This window comes from Schistocerca serialis, chromosome 2 (genome assembly GCF_023864345.2).
Source record: "Schistocerca serialis cubense isolate TAMUIC-IGC-003099 chromosome 2, iqSchSeri2.2, whole genome shotgun sequence".
NCBI lineage: Eukaryota > Metazoa > Arthropoda > Insecta > Orthoptera > Acrididae > Schistocerca > Schistocerca serialis.
Genome location: NC_064639.1, coordinates 1,053,707,708 through 1,053,731,317, shown reverse-complemented (window position 1 = coordinate 1,053,731,317; position 23,610 = coordinate 1,053,707,708). Strand labels below are relative to the sequence as shown.

General features: G+C 45.4%; 1 protein-coding gene across 1 annotated transcript in view; it reads right to left on the bottom strand.

The window, feature by feature from the left end:
- LOC126458504 (alpha-tocopherol transfer protein-like) overlaps window positions 1-17,659 on the bottom strand; it is a 129,060-nt gene extending 111,401 nt beyond the window's left edge. The window contains exon 1 of the mRNA XM_050095599.1: window positions 17,451-17,659. Coding sequence (XP_049951556.1) covers window positions 17,451-17,619 — 169 coding nt within the window. The 5' untranslated portion in view covers window positions 17,620-17,659. The remainder of the gene's footprint in view (window positions 1-17,450) is intronic.
- Between the last annotated feature and the right edge of the window lie 5,951 nt (window positions 17,660-23,610).

Below are 23,610 nucleotides of genomic sequence, written 5' to 3'. Positions count from 1 at the left end.
AGCAGTGCTACAGATACTGACAACAATTTAATTTCCGTATTGCGCTGGAGCATAGAACTTCAAAGTTTCTATGCCGTTATTCAGAATCGAAAGTAAGAAGCCAGTAGCAAACACGCATTCTCAAAAATAAAAATCTTCCTTGGACATCTTATTTTGTTGTATAACACACAAGACTGCGAGTAACAGGACTTCACTAACTACACGCATTGAAATAAATGAATGGTGAAGGTTGAAAATTCGTGCCGGACCGTGACTCGAAGCCGGATTCGCCGCTTCGGTTGCCTTAACCGCCTCGGCCATCCGTACACGCTTCACAGCCTACTCAAATTCTCAACCTGTCCACGCGCAAGGAGCGTCTCTTCCATTAGTCCCATGGCCTGTAGCATTCGCTAACTACCGCAGGGGTTCGGAAGATATTGCGCATCAGCGCTGAAAGTACCTAGAGCCGTCCTCCCTCATGTACATATTTAAGTGTGGTGTCTGTTCTGCCAGACATGACCTACAGAACAGACACTACATTTCAGTACTTACACAAGGCTCAGTTGTAAGCTAAACTCGTTTACGGCATTCCAAAGTGTTTCGATTAGGCACGAAGACAAACAATTCCTCCTTCGGCAATTTATTAGGCACTGCGTGTCTTCCACGCATGCGTTAAGACGACAGGCTGACAGCACCACCTGATAGGATAACCTGTCACAATTCGCGCGATTCAATCTCACGAATTCATGTAATACTCGCAGGAGAAAGGACTGTCAGCAAAGGCTGTGGCCGCCGCATTCGCCGGACCTAACCACTCGACACTTTTCTCTGTTAGAAGACTTTAACGGCAGTATTCGTAATGAAGTTTTGAGAACTGATGCGGCAGAGTTGCGCAAAGTATTTATTAACACGTTAGGACGCGTGTAAAAGTGCACTGAAGCACGAGGTGGTAATTTTCTTCACCTAATGTAATCTAATATGAAAGGCAAGATCAGCGCAGTAAATATAGGCGTTTGCATTAGCTTATATGTCATTTCTTTATTTTCTAATTATTACATATTAATCTATTTGTTGTTGTATGTGCTCGTTGTGGGCAACAATTCGTGCACAACTGGCGAGCAGCTTGTACTCGGGGCCGGTTTTTGAGTGCGCCACCCTGGAGAAACCCGTAATTATTCCCTCTTCGCCCGCATCTCGTGGTCGTGCGGTAGCGTTCTCGCTTCCCACGCCCGGGTTCCCGGGTTCGATTCCCGGCGGGGTCAGGGATTTTCTCTGCCTCGTGATGGCTGGGTGTTGTGTGATGTCCTTAGGTTAGTTAGGTTTAAGTAGTTCTAAGTTCTAGGGGACTGATGACCATAGATGTTAAGTCCCATAGTGCTCAGAGCCATTTGAACCAATTATTCCCTCTTCAAGCACTGGAAAAGGAGCTCCAGTTCCACGACGGCGTAGAGCACGGTGCTGGCAGTTTTCTTAAACTGTACCCTGCCTCCTCCACAGTGTGAAATTACGGCGAGTAACGTAATACTGCGCTGGAGCGTGTCCCAGGGCAGACTTGAATGGTGTTTATTGCCTGTTAAGAGATCAGATGCCGGCGCGCGCGAAGAGCTGCGCGCAAACAGGGGGAAGTGGGGCGCGGAGAAAGCAGCGACAACGGGAAGCAGGCGCTCAGCTGACTGCGTGGACCGTGGAGGAGGCGGCAGTCCCGGTCCGCAAGCCGGAAGCCGCGGCGGCTCACAGCACAGCACTGCCTGGGCCGTAGACTTATACTGCTAGACTGGCAGAGACTCGGCTTTTACTGAATCCTGACGTTTGGTGAGGGAAGTTGGCGGCGTCAGGATGTTTGGGTATGGTACTAACACGAGCTTCTGAAACGAAATGGCGTTGTAAACTTTGTGAGGTGGTCTAAGGTAGTTCTGCAGCTGAAAATGTTTACGTACTATTTCAGTTTAACATATACAGCGTACAATCGTATCTACATCTACATGATTACTGTGCAATTCACATTCAAGTGCTTGGCAGAGGGTTCATCGAACCACAATCATACTATCTCTCTACCATTCCACTCCCGAACAGCGCGCGGGAAACACGAACACCTAAACCTTTCCGTTCGAGCTCTGATTTCTCTTATTTTATTTTGATGATCATTCCTACCTATGTAGGTTGGGCTCAACAAAATATTTTCGCATTCGGAAGAGAAAGTTGGTGACTGAAATTTCGTAAATAGATCTCGCCGCGACGAAAAACGTCTTTGCTTTAATGTCTTCCATCCCAACACGCGTATCATATCTGCCACACTCTCTCCCCTATTACGTGATAATACAAAACGAGCTGCCCTTTTTTGCACCCTTTCGATGTCCTCCGTCAATCCCACCTGGTAAGGATCCCACACCGCGCAGCAATATTCTAAATGAGGACGAACGAGTGTAGTGTGAGCTGTCTCTTTAGTGGACTTGGTGCATCTTCTAAGTGTCCTGCCAATGAAACGCAACCTTTGGCTCGCCTTCCCCACAATGTTACCTATGTGGTCTTTCCAACTGATGTTGTTCGTAATTTTAACACCCAGGTACTTAGTTGAATTGACAGCCTTGAGAATTGTACTATTTATCGAGTAATCGAATTCCACGGATTTCTTTTGGAACTCATGTGGATCACCTCACACTTTTCGTTATGTAGCGTCAACTGCCACCTGCCACACCATACAGCAATCTTTTCTAAATCGCTTTGCAACTGATACTGGTCTTCGGATGACCTTACTAGACGGTAAATTACAGCATCATCTGCGAACAACCTAAGGGAACTGCTCAGATTGTCACCCAGATCATTTATATATATCAGGAACAGCAGAGGCCCCAGGACGCTTCCCTGGGGAACACCTGATATCACTTCAGTTTTACTCGATGATTTGCCGTCTATTACTAAGAACTGCGACCTTCCTGACAGGAAATCACGAATCCAGTCGCACAACTGAGACGATACCCCATAGGATCGCAGCTTGATTAGAAATCGCTTGTGAGGAACGGTCTCAAAAGCTTTCCGGAAATCTAGAAATACGGAATCAACTTGAGATGCCCAGTCGATAGCGGCCATTACTTCGTGCGAATAAAGAGCTAGCTGCGTTGCACAAGAACGATGTTTTCTGAAACCATGCTGATTACGTATCAATAGATCGTTCCCTTCGAGGTGATTCATAATGTTTGAATACAGTATATGCTTCAAAACCCTACTGCAAACCGACGTCAACGATATAGGTCTGTAGTTCAATGGATTACTCCTACTACCCTTCTTAAACACTGGTGCGAGCTGCGCAATTTTCCAATCTGTAGGTACAGATCTATCGGTGAGCGAGCAGTTGTAAATGATTGCTATGTAGGGAGCTATTGTATCAGCGTAATCTGAAAGGAACCTAATCGGTACACAATCTGGACCTGAAGACTTGCCCGTATGAGAACAACATCAAGTTACATATATAGACGTTTAAAACAGACTGTAGTTTTCGTGAGAACACTAAAATGATTGAAGATACTTGTTAACAACAAATAGCATATTCTACGAGGTTTTCCTAGAAAGTAATGCACCGCAATTTTTTTCTCAGCCGAAAACAATGCTACGGATGAGAAACGTTGCATATGTACAGCGTGTACATAAAGTCCGAATACACTTTCAGTTATTTATTGCACAAGAACTAAACATTGTACACATGTCATACATATTGCATTTGAAGAGAAACTACATCCATACTCCGCAAGCCACCTGACGGTGTGTGGCGGAGGGTACCTTGAGTACCTCTATCGGTTCTCCCTTCTATTCCAGTCTCGTATTATTCGTGGAAAGAAAGATTGTCGGTATGCCTCTGTGTGGGCTCTAATCTCTCTGATTTTATCCTCATGGTCTCTTCGTGAGATATACGTAGGAGGGAGCAATATACTGCTTCACTCCTCGGTGAAGGTATGTTCTCGGAACTTCAACAAAAGCCCGTACCCAGCTACTGAGCGTCTCCCTTGCAGAATCTTCCACTGGAGTTTATCTACCATCTCCGTAACGCTTTTGCGATTACTAAATGATCCTGTAACGAAGCACGCTGCTCTCCATTCGATCTTCTCTCTCTCTCTTCTGTGAACCCTATCTGGTACGGATCCCACACCGGTGAGCAGTATTCAAGCAGTGGGCGAACAAGTGTACTGTAACCTACTTCCTTTGTTTTCGGACTGTATTTCCTTAGGATTCTTCCAATGAATCTCAGTCTGGCATCTGCTTTACCGACGATTAATTTTATATGGTCATTCCATTTTAAATCACTCCTAATGCCTACTCCCAGATAATTTATCGCATTAACTGCTTCCAGTTGCTGACATGCTATATTGTAGGTAAATGATAAAGGATCCTTCTTTCTATGTATTCGCAGCACATTACACTTGTCTACATTGAGATTCAATTGCCATTCCCTGCACCATGCGTCAATTCGTTGCAGATCCTCCTGCATTTCAGTACAATTTTCCATTGTTACAGCCTCTCGATACACTACAGCATCATCCGTAAAAAGCCTCAGTGAACTTCCGATGTCATATACAAGGTCATATATATATATATATATATATATATATATATATATATATATATATATATATATATATATATTAGTGAATAGCAACGGTCCTACGAAACTCCCCTACGGGCACACCTGAAACCACTCTTACTGTGGATGCAATTATCCGCACTCTTGAGTATTCAAAAGTATGTGCAAGATGGGTCCGGCGGTGTCTAACGGCTGATCACAAATCGCACAGAAGAAAGATACGTCTTGATTTGTTGCAACGTTTCGAAGCTGTTGGGGAGGCCTTGTCCCGGTGTGATGCCAAGAGACGGTATCATTAATTCCGAAGCATACGTCAACACAAACAAAACTCAAGACGCGCCTCCGGCGACTTCGGCGCCACAGCAACCCAGGAGATGTTTTGCTGCAACACGATAAAGCTTCGCCCCACACAAGTCTGAGGACTGCCGAACACATCGCAAAACAGGGTCTGACAGTGTTACCCCGCCCATGTCTGCCCCGAAAGTTGAATGGTGCCCGGGTTCGATTCCCGGCAGGATCGGGGATTTTCTCCGCTCAAGGACTGGGTGTTGTGTTATCATCATTTCATCCCCATCCGGCGCGCAGGTCACCCAATGTGGCGCCGAATGTAATAAGACCTGCACCAAGGCGACCGGAACTGACCCGTAAGGGGCCTCCCGGCCAATGACGCCAAACGCTCATTTCCATTTTTTACCCCGTCCATCCTACAGCTCTGCCCTAGGCCACTCAGACTTCCACTTGTTTGAGCCGTTAAAGGATGCCATTCTTGGACGACATTTTGAGGAGGATAAGAATGTTTTTTTTTGTGGTTTTAGGGCGCACAACTACAATGGTCATTAGCGCCTAGACTAAATGAGAAATGCACCGCTAGGCACAAGGTTAAAACAGCAACGAAAAGGGACAATACTATAAAAGAGACAGGCAGAGGATTAAAAAACGGCATAATCAAATGTCCTTAGACAGGTTTGTCAAGTTGATGAAACGAAGAACGCGAGCAGCTGCTCCTGGGTCATCCGCTAAAATGGCATCCAGAGTACATGGCAGGCCAAGATCAACGCGCAGTTTATTAAAAGTCGGACAGGACGTTAAAATGTGGCGTACCGTCAGCAATTGCCCACATGAGCAGAACGGCGCCGGCGCAGCCGTCAGCAGATGGCGATGGCTGAACCGGCAGTGTCCAATTCGTAACCGGGCCAGAACACGACCTCCTCCCGCCGAGAAGGGCGTGAAGAGGTCGTCCAAGCCGCGGGAAGAGGTTTCAAGGCTCTAAGCTTGTTGTCCGTAAGGGCAGCCCAATCGGCATCCCACAGCGATAAAATGCGCTCACAAATGACCCTGCTACAATCTGATGAAGGGACACAACAAGAAGCTGTCCGAGGCTGGAGGACCGCAGCCTTGGCCGCGGCATCCGCAGCTTCGTTCCCAGGGATACCGACATGGCCAGGAACCCACATAAAGCTAACTGGAGAACCGTCGTCCACTAGCTGCTGAAGAGAGCGTTGGATCCGGTGCACGAAAGGGTGAACCGGATACGGATCACTGAGGCTCTGGATGGCGCTAAAAGAATCGGAGCAGATGACATAAGCAGAATGTCGGTGGCGGCAGATGTAAAGAACAGCCTGGTAGTGGGGAAATAGCTCAGCTGTGAAGACCGAACAATGGCCATGGAGCCGGTATTTGAAACTGTGTGTCCCGACAATAAAAGAACACCCGACACCGTCATTGGTCTTTGAGCCATCTGTGTAAATGAAGGTCATATTAATGAACTTCGAACAAAGTTCGACAAAACGGGAGCGGTATACCGAACCGGGGGTAACCTCCTTTGGGAGCGAGCTGAGGTCAAGGTGAACGCGAAACTGAGCCTGGAGCCAAGGTGGCGTTTGGCTCTCGCCCACTCGAAAGGTTGCAGGGAGTGAAAAATCAAGGTGCTGAAGGAGGCGACGAAAGCGGACTCCAGGGGGTAGCAGGGCAGAGACATACAACCCGTATTGACGGTCGAGAGAGTCGTCAAAAAAGAAACGGTAAGACGGGTGGTCGGGCATTGACAACAGCCGACAGGCATACCGACAAAGCAGTGTATCGCGCCGGTATGTTAGTGGCAATTCACCGGCTTCGGCATGAAGACTCTCGACGGGACTAGTATAAAACGCTCCGATCGCAAGACGTAAACCCCGATGTTGAGTGGAGTTAAGGCGGCGTAAGATGGACGGCCGTGCAGAGGAGTATACGAAGCTCCCATAATCCAGCTTGGAGTGGACGATCGATCGATATAGGCGAAGTAGGACGGTTCGATCCGCTCCCCACGACATACCACTGAGAACACGGAGGACATTCAGAGAACGGGTACAACGGACAGCCAAATATGACACATGTGGAGACCAGCTAAGTTTCCTGTCAAATGTAAGACCTAAAAATTTTGTTGTCTCCACGAATTGGAGAGCAACGGGGCCGAGTCGTAAGGACGGTGGGAGAAACTCTTTGTAGCGCCAGAAGTTAATACAGACCGTATTCTCGGCAGAGAAACGGAAGACATTGGCGACACTCCAGGAGTAAAGACGGTCAAGACACCGCTGAAGACAGCGCTCCAGGAAACATGTACGCTGCGCGCTTCAATAGATGGTAAAATCGTCCACGAAAAGGGAGCCTGATACATCAGCTGGGAGGCAATCCATTATTGGATTGATCGCTATGGCGAAGAGAGCGACGCTCAAAACTGAGCCCTGTGGCACCCCATTCTCCTGGCGAAAGGCGTCGGACAGGATAGAACCCACACGTACCCTGAACTGTCGATCCATTAAAAAGGAACGAATAAAAGGATCAGAATGTGATTTACACAGTGAAGCATTGGCTCCTCCACTAGGACAAGGATTGGTACCGACAGGGCATACACTCTCTTGTTTCGTGCTGAAGGAAGACCACAGAACAGGTTGGAGATTACTTCGAAAAGTAAGGTGTGTAGAGAAAACACCATTCTTTCGTCTGTGTAATTCTCATTGTGTCTAATAAAAAATTGTTGAAGAAAACAAATGCGGTACATTACTTTCCGGGAAACTCTCGTGCTTGCAGGAGCACTTTTCTAACGAGCATATTATTCGAAGGACAGCCAAAGGTGATCAAAACTGGTTAAAAACACATCGTTAAGCTATGTCTGTTATTGCTAGATTATTAAACCCCTTACAGTTTAAAAAGTAGTTAAATATTGACGGTATTTCGGATAAGAGCAACTGTAATGCAATTATCTAGGCTTACAAACAATAAAAAAGCAAAAACAAGCAAGATGTTTCTAGTTATGCTTGCTTTGGGACAAGTTTCTTTGTTTGTATCTTCCGTCTGCTATGTATGTATCGACCATTATATCAAAACACTAAGGGTAACGTAGTTGTATTAGTGTATACCACCTCTTACGACTGTTTTATCAGTAAATAAGCAGTTGTTTGCGCATCCTTTGTGCTCGCCGCCATATTTTTGTTCTAAAGTGCTTGCTTCATTGACACCAATGATACCGCGTACAGTATTGCCGGTTTAGTAACACGTGCCTTTGGAAACAGCGCTCGCGCCAGTCAATCAGAAACTCATTTCTTTGTCCCGGATTTCACAATTATGAATCGATTTCTCCGGAATTCACCTACACTGTATATTTTATTATTAGTTGCAGTTAAGTCGACTAAATTGTTTGACAAGAAATTCTACTCTTACCTAAGAGTACACATTAACACTTATCGACCAGTTTCCTTACTGATTTTTTTTTTACTTAGTGTATCGCGGTTTGGATCCAAGAAGGGTTGCTGCACTGAGAATGTTATTTATACTTCACTCATCAAATAGTACAAGCCTCAAATAATAATATATTCCCAGTTGGTATTTTTTGTGATCATCCTAAGCCGTTTGACTGTACAGATCATGAAACTTCCTGGCAGATTAAAACTGTGTGCCCGACCGAGACTCGAACTCGGGACCTTTGCCTTTCGCGGGCAAGTGCTCTACCCGAGTTCGAGTCTCGGTCGGGCACACAGTTTTAATCTGCCAGGAAGTTTCATATCAGCGCACACTCCGCTGCAGAGTGAAAATCTCATTCTGGAAACATCCCCCAGGCTGTGGCTAAGCCATGTCTCCGCAATATCCTTTCTTTCAGGAGTGCTAGTTCTGCAAGGTTCGCAGGAGAGCTTCTGTAAAGTTTGGAAGGTAGGAGACGAGGTACTGGCAGAAGTAAAGCTGTGAGTACCGGGCGTGAGTCGTGCTTCGGTAGCTCAGTTGGTAGAGCACTTGCCCGCGAAAGGCAATGGTCCCGAGTTCGAGTCTCGGTCGGGCACACAGTTTTAATCTGCCAGGAAGTTTCATATCAGCGCACGCTCCGCTGTAGAGTGAAAATCTCATTCTGTACAGATCATGTTACTCTCTTCGAAAAACTCAAGTTTTATGGAATTAATGGCCTTACGCACAGCTGGTTTGAACCATATCTAAAAAGAGTGCAGAATCTTGTATTGTATTGATCTGATGAATACCATTTTCCTTGAGACATATGAGTCTCAACTTCGATAAGAGCAGAAGCTGAAGTTATAAATTAAAAGTTTTGCCACAACCAGGACTTGAACCCAGATCTTCTGCTTACTATGCACATGTGCTAACTAATGTACTACTGCGGTTTTATGGCAACCACCCATTTAACAGAAAAGGGAAAATGGGCTGTAGGCGTGAATTTAAGTGTGTGTTAGGGAGGGCACAGGACAAGGGTATTTCGTGCAGATGCGGTAGCCATAATACAGTGGTGCTGTAATGTTAGCACATCTGCTTTGTAAGCAGGAGACACTGGTTAAGTCCCTACTATGGGACAAATTTTAATTCATTACTTCAGCTTCTATTCTTATCGAAGGAAGAGCAAAAGGTTGTGCTGAATAATTCAGTCAATGTCAGAAAAGTGGAAAATTTTAGTGACTGAGGAAAAAAAAAATCTCCAAGGGGCATCCCGCAGGATCCACTCCTGTTCCCTTTGTATGTGAATGACCTTGCACTTAACATTCAACAAGCAGAAACCCATCAGGGACAAAGAAACTGAATATTTGGTAGTTCACATTTATGAAAGGAGTGGTTCTCTGAAAATGGACTGATTCTCAATTTAAAAAAATACATTAAGTTTTGTACAACAAATAGAGCCATCAAACCAACAATTGATGCAGGACATGAGCAGGAGTCAGTAAATAGTGCAGGGTGCTCCAAATTTTTGGTTATAAATGTTGATGAAAACATGAACTGGAGAAAGAAAATTACTGAGCTTCTCAAACAATTAAGTTCAGCTAGATTTGCTCTTTGTCTAATTGCTAATCTTGGAAACAAACGTATCAACCTGAATACATATTCTGCATATTTCCACTCAGTAATGACTAACTGAATAATTTTCTAGGGTAACTCATCACTTTGATTGTACAAAAGCAAGCAGTAGGAATACTATGCGGATTCTCACCCAAGGACGTCATGTAGGTACATCTTCAAGGAGCTAGACATTCTAACGGCGTCACATTACATATACCCCTGGTGTATTGTCGTTGTGGCTGTTCTTGTACCCATCGAAAGGTCATCCCTGAAGTTATTTGTAAACATATACAGAGTTACACTACTTACCGGCAGAAGGCCGCATTCGAATGGACTGCAGCATTCCAGTTGATAGTAGTGCACCGGCAAGGACGCGTTAGAGACGTCTGTGGTACAGTTGAGCTAACATTCATCATGCCATGAAGGGCGTCATCACATTACGCGCAGAAGCTTTGTCAAGCAGGGAAGATGCTCGACATATGAACCTGAATCAGGCTGACATTGAGCGGACATGGAACCGTTCCAACTCATAGACAGCTCACGTTCGACAGGTGCACAAGATGATCGATATCTATAACTTTTGAGGCGAATGGACCGTGGGCGGTCTGCTCCAAAACTGAATTCGGCTTCCGAAGCGGCTACAGGACATCGTGCATAGCATGGAATTGTTAGGAGACGTTTGTATGGTGTGAATCTCCATTCCAGACGACCATGGCGAGCACCACGTTATACACCGCAACACCATGCACCCCGTTAAGGATGGGCAAGAAATAATGCAGAATGGACGCCCCAGGATCGTCGTCGCGTGTTGTTTACAGACGGAACTCTGATATGTTTGCACCCTCATTGCGGCAGACAACGGTTTTGTAGACAGTAATACTGAGGGTTTCCAGGTCTGTGTCGAACATGTGCGACAGGGTGGTGGTGGCGTGTCCTTCTGCGCTGTCGTTACGTGGGACCACCGTACACCCCTCATGATGACTGAAGGCAGTCTCATTGCCTTACGGTACAGGAATTAGATTCTGCACTCAATAGTGGAACGGTATCGCCGACATTTTGGTGACAATTTCATTTTGCTGGATGATAACTCATGTGCTCATCGTGCTGTTCTCCTGAACTCGTTCGTTCATCGTGCTAGGACCACCAGGCCTGCCGGCTCCCTGGACGTGAACCCATTCCAGCATGTGTCGGATAGACTGAAACGAGTTGTTTTTGGAAGTAGACATTGTCAACGAGTACGCACTCTGCACGACTTCCCCAAAAAAGCCACTGAAGAGTGGGAGCAATTTGTGCTGGAGCCGGCTCTATTACCTCATGGATGGTATGCCACGACGTATTCAAGCCTGCGTCCCAGAAAGGGGACGTTCCACCATGAACTAACGTTGCTCAGGAGTGCTGTGGAGAGCTCTCCATGGGAAACAGAGCCGGCCGGAGTGGCCGTGCGGTTCTAGGCACTCCAGTCTGGAGCCGAGCGACCGCTACGGTCGCAGGTTCGAATCCTGCCTCGGGCATGGATGTGTGTGATGTCCTCAGGTTAGTTACGTTTAATTAGTTCTAAGTTCTAGGCGACTGATGACCTCCGAAGTTAAGTCGCATAGTGCTCAGAGCCATTTGAACCATTTTTTGAGAAACAGAAGAATTTGTCTTTATACAAATGTCTGTATTTTCTTTTAATTTGGTGACCTGTACACATAGCAAATGAATGTACATTCGTTCTTCAGAGCCAAATTTTGTTTACCGCGCCATGAAGGCCAAAATAAACGGGTGATGCAAAGCTTTTGCCGATTTGCGTACATTTTGTTCGACGACTTTCGAATTTTATGCAGCTTAATTAAAATATAGTTTGGCAAGTTGGGTGAAGTGAGAGTCTCTCCATTTCATCATCATCATCATCATCATCATCACCACACCTCACCTAGCCAGCAGCTTTCGAGAGCAAAAAACAACTGATAACAGCTGAACTCTGTGAATACAATGGATGTGAATAGATTTGCATCTAAAGTCATACTTGTTGACAGGAAAGAAGAAGAAGAAGAAGAAGAAGAAGAAGAAGAAAATGATGATGATGGTGGTGGTGGTGGTGGTTGGTTTAAATGGTCTCAACATCTTGGATATGAGTCCCTCTTTCCACTTTAAATTCACATAATACGATGTGAACCGACAAAAAGAAGAATTGTCAGCTCCAAGGTCTCTGACCAGCTAGTAAAAGTTAAAATTTTGCGTACAGTAACTTAAATCAGATGGTTAAAAACAAGATAGCGCAGGCTCCTACAAATATGGCCAGTCTCTGAGTGAGATGGGTCATTATAGTGCGACTAAAACGGAGTGAGGAAATTAAGACTGTACGGACTAGAGAGACGGTTACCTTCAACAGTTAGATAAATAAAAAACGTTTATAAATATTTAAAATAGTATGACAGTGCAGAGGAAGACAGTAGCTGGAGCGCACTCAGGACACACATCGTAGTGAGAGGTACTCCCCACGTCCTCCTCTGACGACGAAAGTTGAGGTGCATTAAATTTTGTTATGGAACCCGCTTCCCCTCAGGAAACGTGTGACACAGCTAGCTGGTACCCCCACAGTCCGCAGGTATCTGGGACAGGGAGGTAGACAGGGTGATGGGTCGTTCCAGATCCGCTAACAGGCACACCCTGTGAGAGTATGGGCTATCGTGAGATAACCGTCACAGCTGCTTTGGTGGGAGTCACGTAAAAGGAACTCATATGTAAGTCTGGTGCGGCCATTACGTAGTCGAGATAATACGACGGCTTCTTTCCGAGAGGCTTGGGGAGAAGTATGTGCCGGCCGGTGTGGCCGTGCGGTTAAAGGCGCTTCAGTCTGGAACCGCGTGACCGCTACGGTCGCTGGTTCGAATCCTGCCTCGGGCATGGATGTGTGTGATGTCCTTAGGTTGGTTAGGTTTAAGTAGTTCTAAGCTCTAGGGGACTGATGACCATAGATGTTAAGTCCCATAGTGCTCAGAGCCATTTGAACCATTTGAGAAGTATGCCAACGTCTTGGTGGTCCCCTTCATGGTCTCAATTCCCACAGCCCAGTTTTTAGAGATCTGATGTCGCAATTGCAATCATAGGTCTGTACCTGATGCTCTGAGTTTAAATTCTCTTCAATGGTTGCTAGTTTAGCTGGTTTGTCAGTGAGTGAATTTCCCGGAATACCCAAATGCATTGATGTCCAGATGAATGTTATTGTGATTCCGGAGCTGCAGAGGTTGAGCATGAAAGACCAGATTTGAGTGAGCGCGCTCTATCGTAATTGAATGAAAGTTAATCTGCAAAACGTGACCGTTTAGTCTGAACTGCATTTTTCAATTCGCCCATTACAGAAGCATAATATTCCCCGGCGACAGTTCTGTCCTTGTGCGGGTAGTCTCGCTCCAGAAAACACTAGCTGCTACTACTACTTGCTGACTGAACAGTTCCTGGTATCTCTGGCGCAATTTCACAATGTTTTGTACAAAAGAATCCATTTTCACCTCGTATTACGAAACCTTGAGTAACACTTTTGAATTGCGTCTAAATTTTTAACAAGTCGCAACTGCCGTGTTTTGCACACTGACTGACAGACAAGGCACCCGTTGTTGTTGTTGTTGTTGTTGTGGTCTTCAGTCCTGAGACTGGTGTGATGCAGCTCTCCATGCTACTCTATCCTGTTCAAGCTTCTTCATCTCCCAGTACCTACTGCAACCTACATCCTTCTGAATCTGCTTAGTGTATTCATCTCTTGGTCTCCCTCTACGATTTTTACCCTCCACGCTGCCCTCCAATGCTAAATTTGTGATCCCTTGATGCCTCAGAACATGTCCTACCAACCGATCCCTTCTTCTAGTCAACCGAAATTCTTTGTCATACCTGCAATTTCGATTGTCATTTCTGCAATTTCGAGTGCCATGTACCGGACACGACTGCGACTTCCTCAGTTTCTCTGGCATAATGTGGAGCTCTTGTGAAGTCCGTGCGGCAGCAGACATTGAACGATTTCAGAGACACGTTGTTACGTTCGTGACAGGTCGACGTAGCCCATGCGGAAGTAACAGAAATGCGTGGAACGTAAACAGGAATCCGTGATAGACTTCTCAGATCTCGCAAAACCCTGCAGGCTGTGTACAGAAAATCGGCGTTGGAGGAAAACTGCTAGCATCACTGTATATCTCGCGGAAGAACCGCTGGAATAAGGTAAGAGTGCGTCCAAAGAAATTTAGGTATCTTTCCCCCTCACTTAACATGAGAAAGGAATAAGGTAGATGATCACATTAGGGGTAAGAAGTGCCCTCCCCGAAGCACTCTACGGTGGTTATCTCTCTCACTCTCTCACTGTGTGTGTGTGTGTGTGTGTGTGTGTGTGTGTGTGTGTGTGTGTGTGTGTGTGTGACCTCAACTTCGATGCATGCACGACAACGATTTTTAAGAACATCTCAGACCTTAATTCAATTGTATCGACTTTCCCCGAAAGTCTTAACACCATTGTTTACACACTAGTCTCCAACGTGCAGCCCCGAGTTTTCAGAGCACGCAGTCAAAATATCATGACTTTCCAAACGTAACAGTATTTTGGCTTGCATACGGATGAACAGTTTTAGAACGTCGTTCACAGAAAAGAACTACATCTGAATACAAAACAAACAAAATACGGTGTCAACTACGACAAGGGTTAGCTGAATATAGATTACAAGCAAAAACCATAAATTATTTTCCAAAAGAAAAACGGATATTAGAAGACCGAGGAAAGAACACCGGAACATGTTTGTTCCACCCAGTCTTTTATTATTACCTGACAAAATTCGGTTTTCATCAACACTGTATTCTAAAGCATTGAAAAAGGCTGGATGTGTTCAAAAGATGTCAGCATCTATGTACAAAACTTTATCTTATTTCTAAATTAATTCATTGTGACCTATCTATGATGAACCCTTAGTGTTATAGAGCCTGTGAGAAAATAATACTGGTTGCCAACACGGCATTTATATGGGAGGCGCTGGACGTGTGTCAAAACCCGAAGCTCATTAAGAAATCTGTATAAATGTGAGGCAAAGTAGTATTTATTAATTCTTCACTTAGCTATTCAAAGAGTCCTAAAGGTGATGCTTCACCCGAATTGTCAACATTTTTATTGAGTCACCATTATATTGTTTACAGTCCGATAGGCTGCCTATAAAACCATACTACTGCTTCCGTCGTGTACTTTCATTCTCTCTTTTATAAACGGGAAACGAGAATGTTTTCGTCAGCATTCCAACCCTGTCTGATACTGGGTTTTTATAGTCACATATCTTCCAGCAACAGGAAGGAAATGAAGTGACAAATGATGAAGAGATGCTAGGTAAAATTTGTGACAGTCAGTCTGGGGAGTTCTATTTACGTTAACTCACGCCTTAGCACAGAACCGGGACTTCAGAAATGGGTGCAGTGTGTAGCCAACGCAGATCTGGAAATCCATGCCAAAGAGAAAACATGTCCTGAAGGTAATGTAGACCAGTTGCCTGTCAACAAGCTGCCAAGCCGAACAAGTCAACAGGTGGAAACCGACAAGAGCGTATTTCACACGCTATTCTCTCACCGCTTGCGGAAGTAGTTGGGTGTCAACGACCTGCCGCAAACTACAATAAGAGTTTGCAAAACAGTTCTCAATGCTGAAATGGACCTTGTCAATACAGCCAATGAAAATTACTAAACAAGAAGACACCCTTGGACCGACCGTGGATATTCGAACAAATCTGTTCACGAATACTTATACTTTAATCATCTTCAAATTACTTCTAAAGCTTTGTAATAGGACAATCACAGATAAAAGCGTAGTTTACTGCGTTATTAAACTGCTGTGAATGGAACATATTCTTCGATAAAGGACTTCCGTCAAGATATTTATATCCAGACACGTAGGGGCATAGTACTCTGGAAATATCTTAAAAGAACAATTTCCTGTCTTCGATATAACGCTGTTCTGCAGGCGCAAACATTGGCCAGCGCAATCAAGAACGATTAAATATGAGAATCGATTTCTCTATTCACCTAACAAAAAGCTGAGGTATACGTGACAATCATTCTAGTTTTATCCATAACGTTCCAGTTACCCAGTGTGTATTTCTTTTGCCAGTTTCTGTTCCGGTGTGACAATTTCGCACACCCTTACACTCTCTGTTCTCGAGACAAAAAGGCACAGCCGAAGTTCATTCAGTGACAGCAGTTGGTTGGTTGGTTGGTTGTTTTGGGGGGGGGGGGGGGGGAGGAGACCAGACAGCGAGGTCACCGGTCTCATTGGATTAGAGAAGGACGAGGAAGGAAGTCGGCCGTGCCCTTTGAAAGGAACCATCCCGGCATTTGCCTGGAGCGATTTAGGGAAATTACGGAAAACCTAAATCAGGATGGCCGGACGCGGGGTTGAACCGTCGTCGTGTGGCAGCAGTAGATTAATGATCAGATTGATTGTTGTTGGTTTTTTTTTCAGTGCGAAGATAAGTTTGATTTAGAGCACTGTGCTAGCATATTCTGCGAAGCCTCTTCATCTCTGCGTAACTACATCCATGTCAACTTTTAAATTCTTCGTGTTCCTCAACAATTTTAAACCCCCCCCCATTCTGTCCTGAATTACCAAACTGACTATTCATTGATTCATTGGTGCCTCAGTACGTCCCCCACCATACTCCCTTACATCAATCCGAGTCATTACACAGTTCCAACAAATTTTAAAAGATCAGTTTATTGTGAACGATTAGTACAGATGACTAAAATGCACGAGTTGGAAGGAACGAAATTTTAAGCAATGTTTAATTTAATCGTAATTCCTTTTACTGATCCGAACTGTTCTGGGATACTGAAAACAAATTCTGTGGGTGTTTTGCGCAGATGGTGTCCCACAGCTCTTAAACGTTCGAAATGAGTTGTACTTCAAAACAACTAAGCTGATAATTATTTACTACCGGTTTCTATCTTTCCACCGTCGTCAGGTACCATAAAATTATTTACAAGAGGCGTTATGGCGACGTTCTTACTGTGGCGCCAAATAAAATTAAAGCCATCCTGCGTATAAATTGACGCAGGATGCCTTTTGTTTTATTTGAAGCCACAGTAAGAACGTCGCCATATAGGGCTGTCGTACCTGATGATGGTCGAAAGGCAGAAACCGGAAGTAAATAAAGAATTATCAGCAGCTCTCGGTGGTTTTGAAATGTGAGTTTACTTTCGTACATTTTGTGGCACTGTCAACGCAGCCCGCGAAGGAGGAGAAGGAAAATTGGGGTGGCGAACGAGCGCTGGTGCATCCTCCAGTTAGGGCACTACAGGATGACAGCATTGGACAGACAGCGATTCCAAAGTCGCCGTTTGATGTATAATCCGCTAGAGCTGTTCAGAAGGGAGGGAGAAAGCAGAATCATTTTGACAGACATCACAATCAGCCGAGTACCTGCTGCGAAAGAGATGCTCATACGGCGGGGAGTGTTCGATTAATGAGCGCTGCTCGTTTTCCACCATTAATATTTTGCACGGAAGTCGGTCTTTGAAGGTGTATTTCCAGCAGGAAGCATGAGGACAGTGGAGCGTTGGTGAGTGAGACGAGTAGCGTTTGTCGGCTGACCTGCTAGCAGTGCTTTGAGGCGCGCGACCGCCGGCTCTGTGACGTCGGGCGTCTCCCGCAGCTCCTGGGCGGCCTTCTGCTCGAAGTCGGCGCCCAGCTCGCTGCACTCGAAGCGCAGCGTGTAGTCGCCGAGCGGCAGGCACTCGGCGCGCAGCTTGCTGATGGACATGGCTGCGCAGACTGGACTCGGCTCGCCTCGACTGCCGCGTCCGGCCGCGGCGCGCAGCTCCACACTTCGCCTTCCCCTCCCCCCTCGCCGCCCTACCCCCCTCCCAGAGCTACGCGTCACTGCCTGGCGCCAGCGGTCACATGGCGCTGCGCTGGTCACGAGTCGGCGGTTAACCGCACGCTACGATTCCGCGTTACGCCGACAATCACTGAACTCCGCAGCTGAAGAGTTGGCTTTCCCCGGAACGACAGCTTCGGTCCTGAGTAAGGCGGCCAACCGTCCCGGGTTCTATGGGACCGTCCCGCAATGGTACTTGTAATCCCGCGTTGGAACTACTTTGTATTGAAACCCCTATGTTTGCGTGGTAGAGTAATGGTGGTGTACGCGTACGTGGAGCCGACATACATCTACATCTACATTTATACTCCGCAAGCCATCCAACGGTGTGTGGCGGAGGGCACTTTACGTGCCACTGTCATTACCTCCCTTTTCTGTTCCAGTCGCGTATGGTCCGTGGGAAGAACCACTGCCGGAAAGCCCCCGTGCGCGCTCGAATCTCTCTAATTTACATTTGTGATCTCCTCGGGAGGTATAAGTAGGGGGAAGCAATATATTCGATACCTCATCCAGAAACGCAGCCTCTCGAAACCTGGACAGCAAGCTACACCGCGATGCAGAGCGCCTCTCTTGCAGAGTCTGCCACTTGAGTTTCCTAAAAATCTCCGTAACGCTATCCCGCTTACCAAATATTCACTGTGACGAAACGCGCCGCTCTTCTTTGGATCTTCTCTATCTCCTCTGTCAACCCGACCTGGTACGGATCCCACACTGATGAGCAATACTCAAGTATAGGTCGGACGAGTGTTTTGTAAGCCACTTCCTTTGTTGATGGACTACATTTTCTAAGGATCTCCCAATGAATCTCAACTTGGTACCCGCCTTACCAACAATTAATTTTATATGATCATTCCACTTCAAATCGTTCCACACGCATACTCCCAGATATTTTACAGAAGTAACTGCTACCAGTGTTTGTTACGCTATCATATAATCATACAGTAAAGGATCCTTCTTTCTATGTATTCGCAATACATTACATCTGTCTATGTTAAGGGTCAGTTGCCACTCCCTGCACCACGTGCCTATCCGCTGCAGATCTTCTTGCATTTCGCTACAATTTTCTAATGCTGCAACTTCTCTGTATACTACAGCATCATCCGCGAAAAGCCGCATGGAACTTCCGACACTGTCTACTAGGTCATTTATATATATTGTGAAAAGCAATGGCCGGCCGAAGTGGCCGTGCGGTTAAAGGCGCTGCAGTCTGGAACCGCAAGACCGCTACGGTCGCAGGTTCGAATCCTGCCTCGGGCATGGATGTTTGTGATGTCCTTAGGTTAGTTAGGTTTAACTAGTTCTAAGGTCTAGGGGACTAATGACCTCAGCAGTTGAGTCCCATAGTGCTCAGAGCCATTTTTTTTTTTTTTTTTTGAAAAGCAATGGTCCCATAACACTCCCCTGTGGCACGCCAGAGGTTACTTTAACGTCTGTAGATCTCTCCATTGATAACAACATGCTGTGTTCTGTTTGCCAAAAACTCTTCAATCCAGCGACACAGCTGGTCTGATATTCCGTAGGCTCTTACTTTTTTTATCAGGCTACAGTGCAGAACTGTATCGAACACCTTCCGGAAGTCAAGGAAAATAGCATCTACCTGGGAGCCTGTATCTAATATTTTCTAGGTCTCATGAACAAATAAAGCGAGTTGGGTCACACACGATCGCTGTTTCCGGAATCCATGTTGATTCCTACAGAGTAGATTCCGGGTTTCCAGAAACGACATGATACGCGAGCAAAAAACATGTTCTAAAATTCTACAATACATAGAGTAACTGAGGCGGAATAAGGGGAACCATCCCGCATTCGCCGAGGCAGATGGAAAACCGCCTAAAAACCATTCACAGACTGGCCGGTTCACCGGACCTCGACACAAATCCGCCGGGCGGATTCGTGCCGGGGACCAGGAGCTCCTTCACGCCCGGAAAGCCGTGCGTTAGACCGCACGGTCAACCGTGCGGGCGGAACTACTTTAATATGTCGTAGGAAGTTCGATCAACTTATCAACACAGAATCTCTGTGTTCGAACATTACGAATTAATTCGAGGAAAACGGTATATTGACACACAGTCAACACCGATTTAGGAAACATCGTTCTTGTGAAACACAAGTACCTCGCTACTCGCTGGCCGGAATGGCCGAGTGGTTCTAGGCGCTACAGTCTGGAACCGCGCGACCGCTACGTCACAGGTTCGAATCCTGCCTCGGGCATGGATGTGTGTGTGGTGTTCTTAGGTTAGTTAGGTTTAAGTAGTTCTAAGTTCTAGCGGACAGATGACCTCAGCAGCTAAGTCCCATAGTGCTCACAGCCATTTTACCTCTTTAGTCGCACGACCTGTTGAGTGTTATTGACAAGGGATTTAAAATTGATTCCGTATTTCAGGATTTCCGCAAGGCTTTTGACATTGTATCACACAAGCGGCTTGTAGTGAAATTGCGTGCTTATGGTATATCGTCTCAGTTATGTGACTGAATTCGTGATTTCCTGTCAGAGAGGTCACAGTTCGTAGTAGCTGACGGAAAGTCATCGAGTAAAACAGAAGTGATTTCTGGCGTTCCCCACGGTAGTGTTACAGGCCGTTTGCTGTTCCTTATCTATATAAACGATTTGGGAGACAATCTGAGTGGCCGTCATAGGTTGTTTGCAGATAACGCTGTCGTTTATCGAATAGTAAAGTCATCAGGAGATCCAAAGAAATTGCAAAACGATTTAGAAAAGGTATCTGTATAGTGCGAAAATTGGCAATAATGAAGAGTGTGAGGACATCCACATGAGTGCTACAAGGAATACTTTATACTTCGGTTACACGATAAATAAGTCAAATCTAAAGGCCACAAAGTGAAGTAAATACCTATGAATTACAATTACGGACAGCTTAAATTGGAAGAAAAAAATGGTTCAAATGGCTCTAATCACTGTGGACTCAACACACCTGTGGTCATCAGTCCCCTAGACTTAGAACTGCTGAAACCTAACCAACCTAAGAACATCGCACACATCCATGCCCGAGGCAAGATTCGAACCTGCGACCGTAGCAGTAGCGCGGTACCAGACTGAAGCGCCTAGAACCGCTGGGCCACAGCGGCCGGCAAATTGGAAGGAACATATAAAAAATGTCACGGGGAAGGCTATAACCAAACACTGCGTTTTATCGGCAGGACACTTAGAAAACAGATCTACTAAAGAAACTGTCTACACTACGCTTGTTCATCCTCTTTCAGAATGCTGCTGCGCGGTGTGGGATGCTCACCAGATAAGAGTTGAAGGATTACATCGAAAAAGTTCAAAGACGGGCATCACATTTTGTATTATTGCGAAATAGGGGAGAGAGTGTCACAGAAATGATACAGGATTGGGGTGGACGTCGTTAAAACAAAGGTGTTTTTCGTTGCGGTGGAATCTCCTTACGAAATTTCAATCATCAACTTTCTCCTCCGAATGCGAAAATATTTTGTTGACGCTGACCTACGTAGGGAGAAACGATCGCCATAATAAAATTAGGGAAACCAGAGCTCTCACCGAAAGATAAATGCGTTCGTTTTTTCCGCACGCTATACGAGATTCCAATAGTAAAGAATTGTGAAGGTGGTTTGATGAACCCTCTGCCAGAGTATTAATAGTGATTTGCAGAGTATCCATGTAGCTGTAGATGTAGACTATCTACAATAGCGTTCGTTGTCAAGTGCAAGTGAAAGATAAAGAAATATAACGTGAGAATATTTTAGGAAAGGTGAAAAAGCGCCAGTACAGCTCCCGCGAGAAGTTGGCCGATTAGTCTGTTAAGCGTGGGATGCGTAGGGGAAGTTATCTGGTTTTGCTTGCAGCGGGAATGTGAATATAGCGCCAGCAACATACGGTTGCGGTTGCGTCGTAGCAGGCAGCGGCTATCGAATAAATTTCACGCAGATGTAACACGCATTCTTGAAACGGAATTATGGTGTTATTCTTGAAAACACGTCCCGTCTACGCCGAGGTCATTAGAGACGGAGAGAAAGCTCGGATGGTGTAAAGGATGGGGAAGGAAATCGGCTGTGTCCTTTCGAAGGAACCATCCCGGCATTTGCCTGAAGTGATTTAGGAAAATCACGGTAAACCTAAATCTGGATGTCGGGACGCGGATTCGAACCGTCGTTCTCCCGAATGCGAGTCCAGTGTGCTAACCACTGCGCTCGGTTTAGATGTTGTAATAAGACGCAATGAGCATAAGATAAACAGAGCAGTGTTGGATCACCGAGGCTGGCAGCGATCTGAAAAACAAGACCTTCGATGCGAAGCGATTGTTTGGAGCTCAAATTAGTCCGCACGGTGAAACGACATTGTTAACTTGTGTCTGTCTGTCTCGCCCAGTTTCGTGAATTAATATGCTCGTCTTACTCAGCAATGCCGCTGACTGCGAAAAAGCGAAGTAGTAAATTCACGCAAGACTTGCGAAACGAGTTGTCTAGTTCTCTTTTTTACGGAAGTGTTAAACATCTTCGGAAGCACAGCGCTTTATATGCAGTGGAATGTTTTCCGTTGCTCACGGTGGCAAACACGATATACAACGGCATTTTACATCTGACAAGCATAATAAAGCGCTGACCGCAGCGATTACATCGTCATCACTGGCAACTTACTTTCGTCAATAAAAATACGGCGACAAATAACTTGCAAGAGCCGAAGGTTTGTGGGTCTCTCACACGGTAAGTCACAATCAGAGTTTTAAATCGTTGGAGTGCACTTCTAAATAAGTTAAAAAATTATTTGAAAAGAAGTTTCGCTGCAGCTGCAAAGAGCGTGACTGCGCCGTACTCTTTAGACAGCCTGAAGGCGGAATTAATGATGTTCCGTTTATCTCTATATGTACAGATGTTTTGGGCGATAAATTCCCAATGCTAGTGTGATACTTTCATCCTACAACTGGAATTAACGTTAAAATATTAGACATCCTGAACTGATCTGACGAAACTGCAGTCATTATATATGGTTCTTTAATCGCCATTCGTGGAAAACACTAACGTAAAGACAAAGTGATTGGAGTTTGTGCTGGTAACGCCAGTAAAAGTTTTGGTGGAGTTCAACGGTAAGGACAATGTTGCCCGCGAAGGCAAAGGTCCCGAGTTCGAGTCTCGGCCCGGCACACAGTTTTAATCTGCCAGGAAGTTTCAATGTAACGTTTTCTTCAAACTTCAAGAGCGCTTAGAAAGAAAAATATTTGGTGTGCGGTCGCAACAAACATTGAACACAACGCTATACAAACATCAGCAGATTTATTGCCACTGGACGTCGAATACATTCTTACGAAATTTATTCGTACTTTATACATACACAGTGCGTGTACAAGCTCAAAGATTTCTGCAAGAGGCATAGATACAGTACAAAATAATTTAGTGATATAGTAAAACAAGATGGCTTCCACTTTTGTCTTCAGTTAAGAGAACCTTGCAAATGTATGTACTATTGAAAAAGTTACTTCTTATCGCAAAAAACGGCCAGCTGTACTACATGCATTCTTCTCTAGTGAAAGCATGGAGCTGTGGCTAAAATTCGTACATGTTCACGCTGCATTCCTTATCGATTCCTTGAAAATGATGGAAGGAGACAAAATTAGCTTCACACTTGTTTGTGGATCTGAAAAACGAGTAGGCCTACACAAACCGCTTAGAAAACGATTATATCCCTCTGAGCATACGAAATGAATTATAAAAGCTTGTAGAGAGCAGGCAAATCGACATAAATTATTTTACGAGGCATATACAGAATGTAACAAAAATGTACGGCACAAATTGCAGGATACATTCCTCACACGTGGACGAGGAGATTACGTTGTATGAGCATGGGTCTGGAAAAGTTTTGTTTCCATGTTACAACTCATTTTCTCCAACTCAGTAATC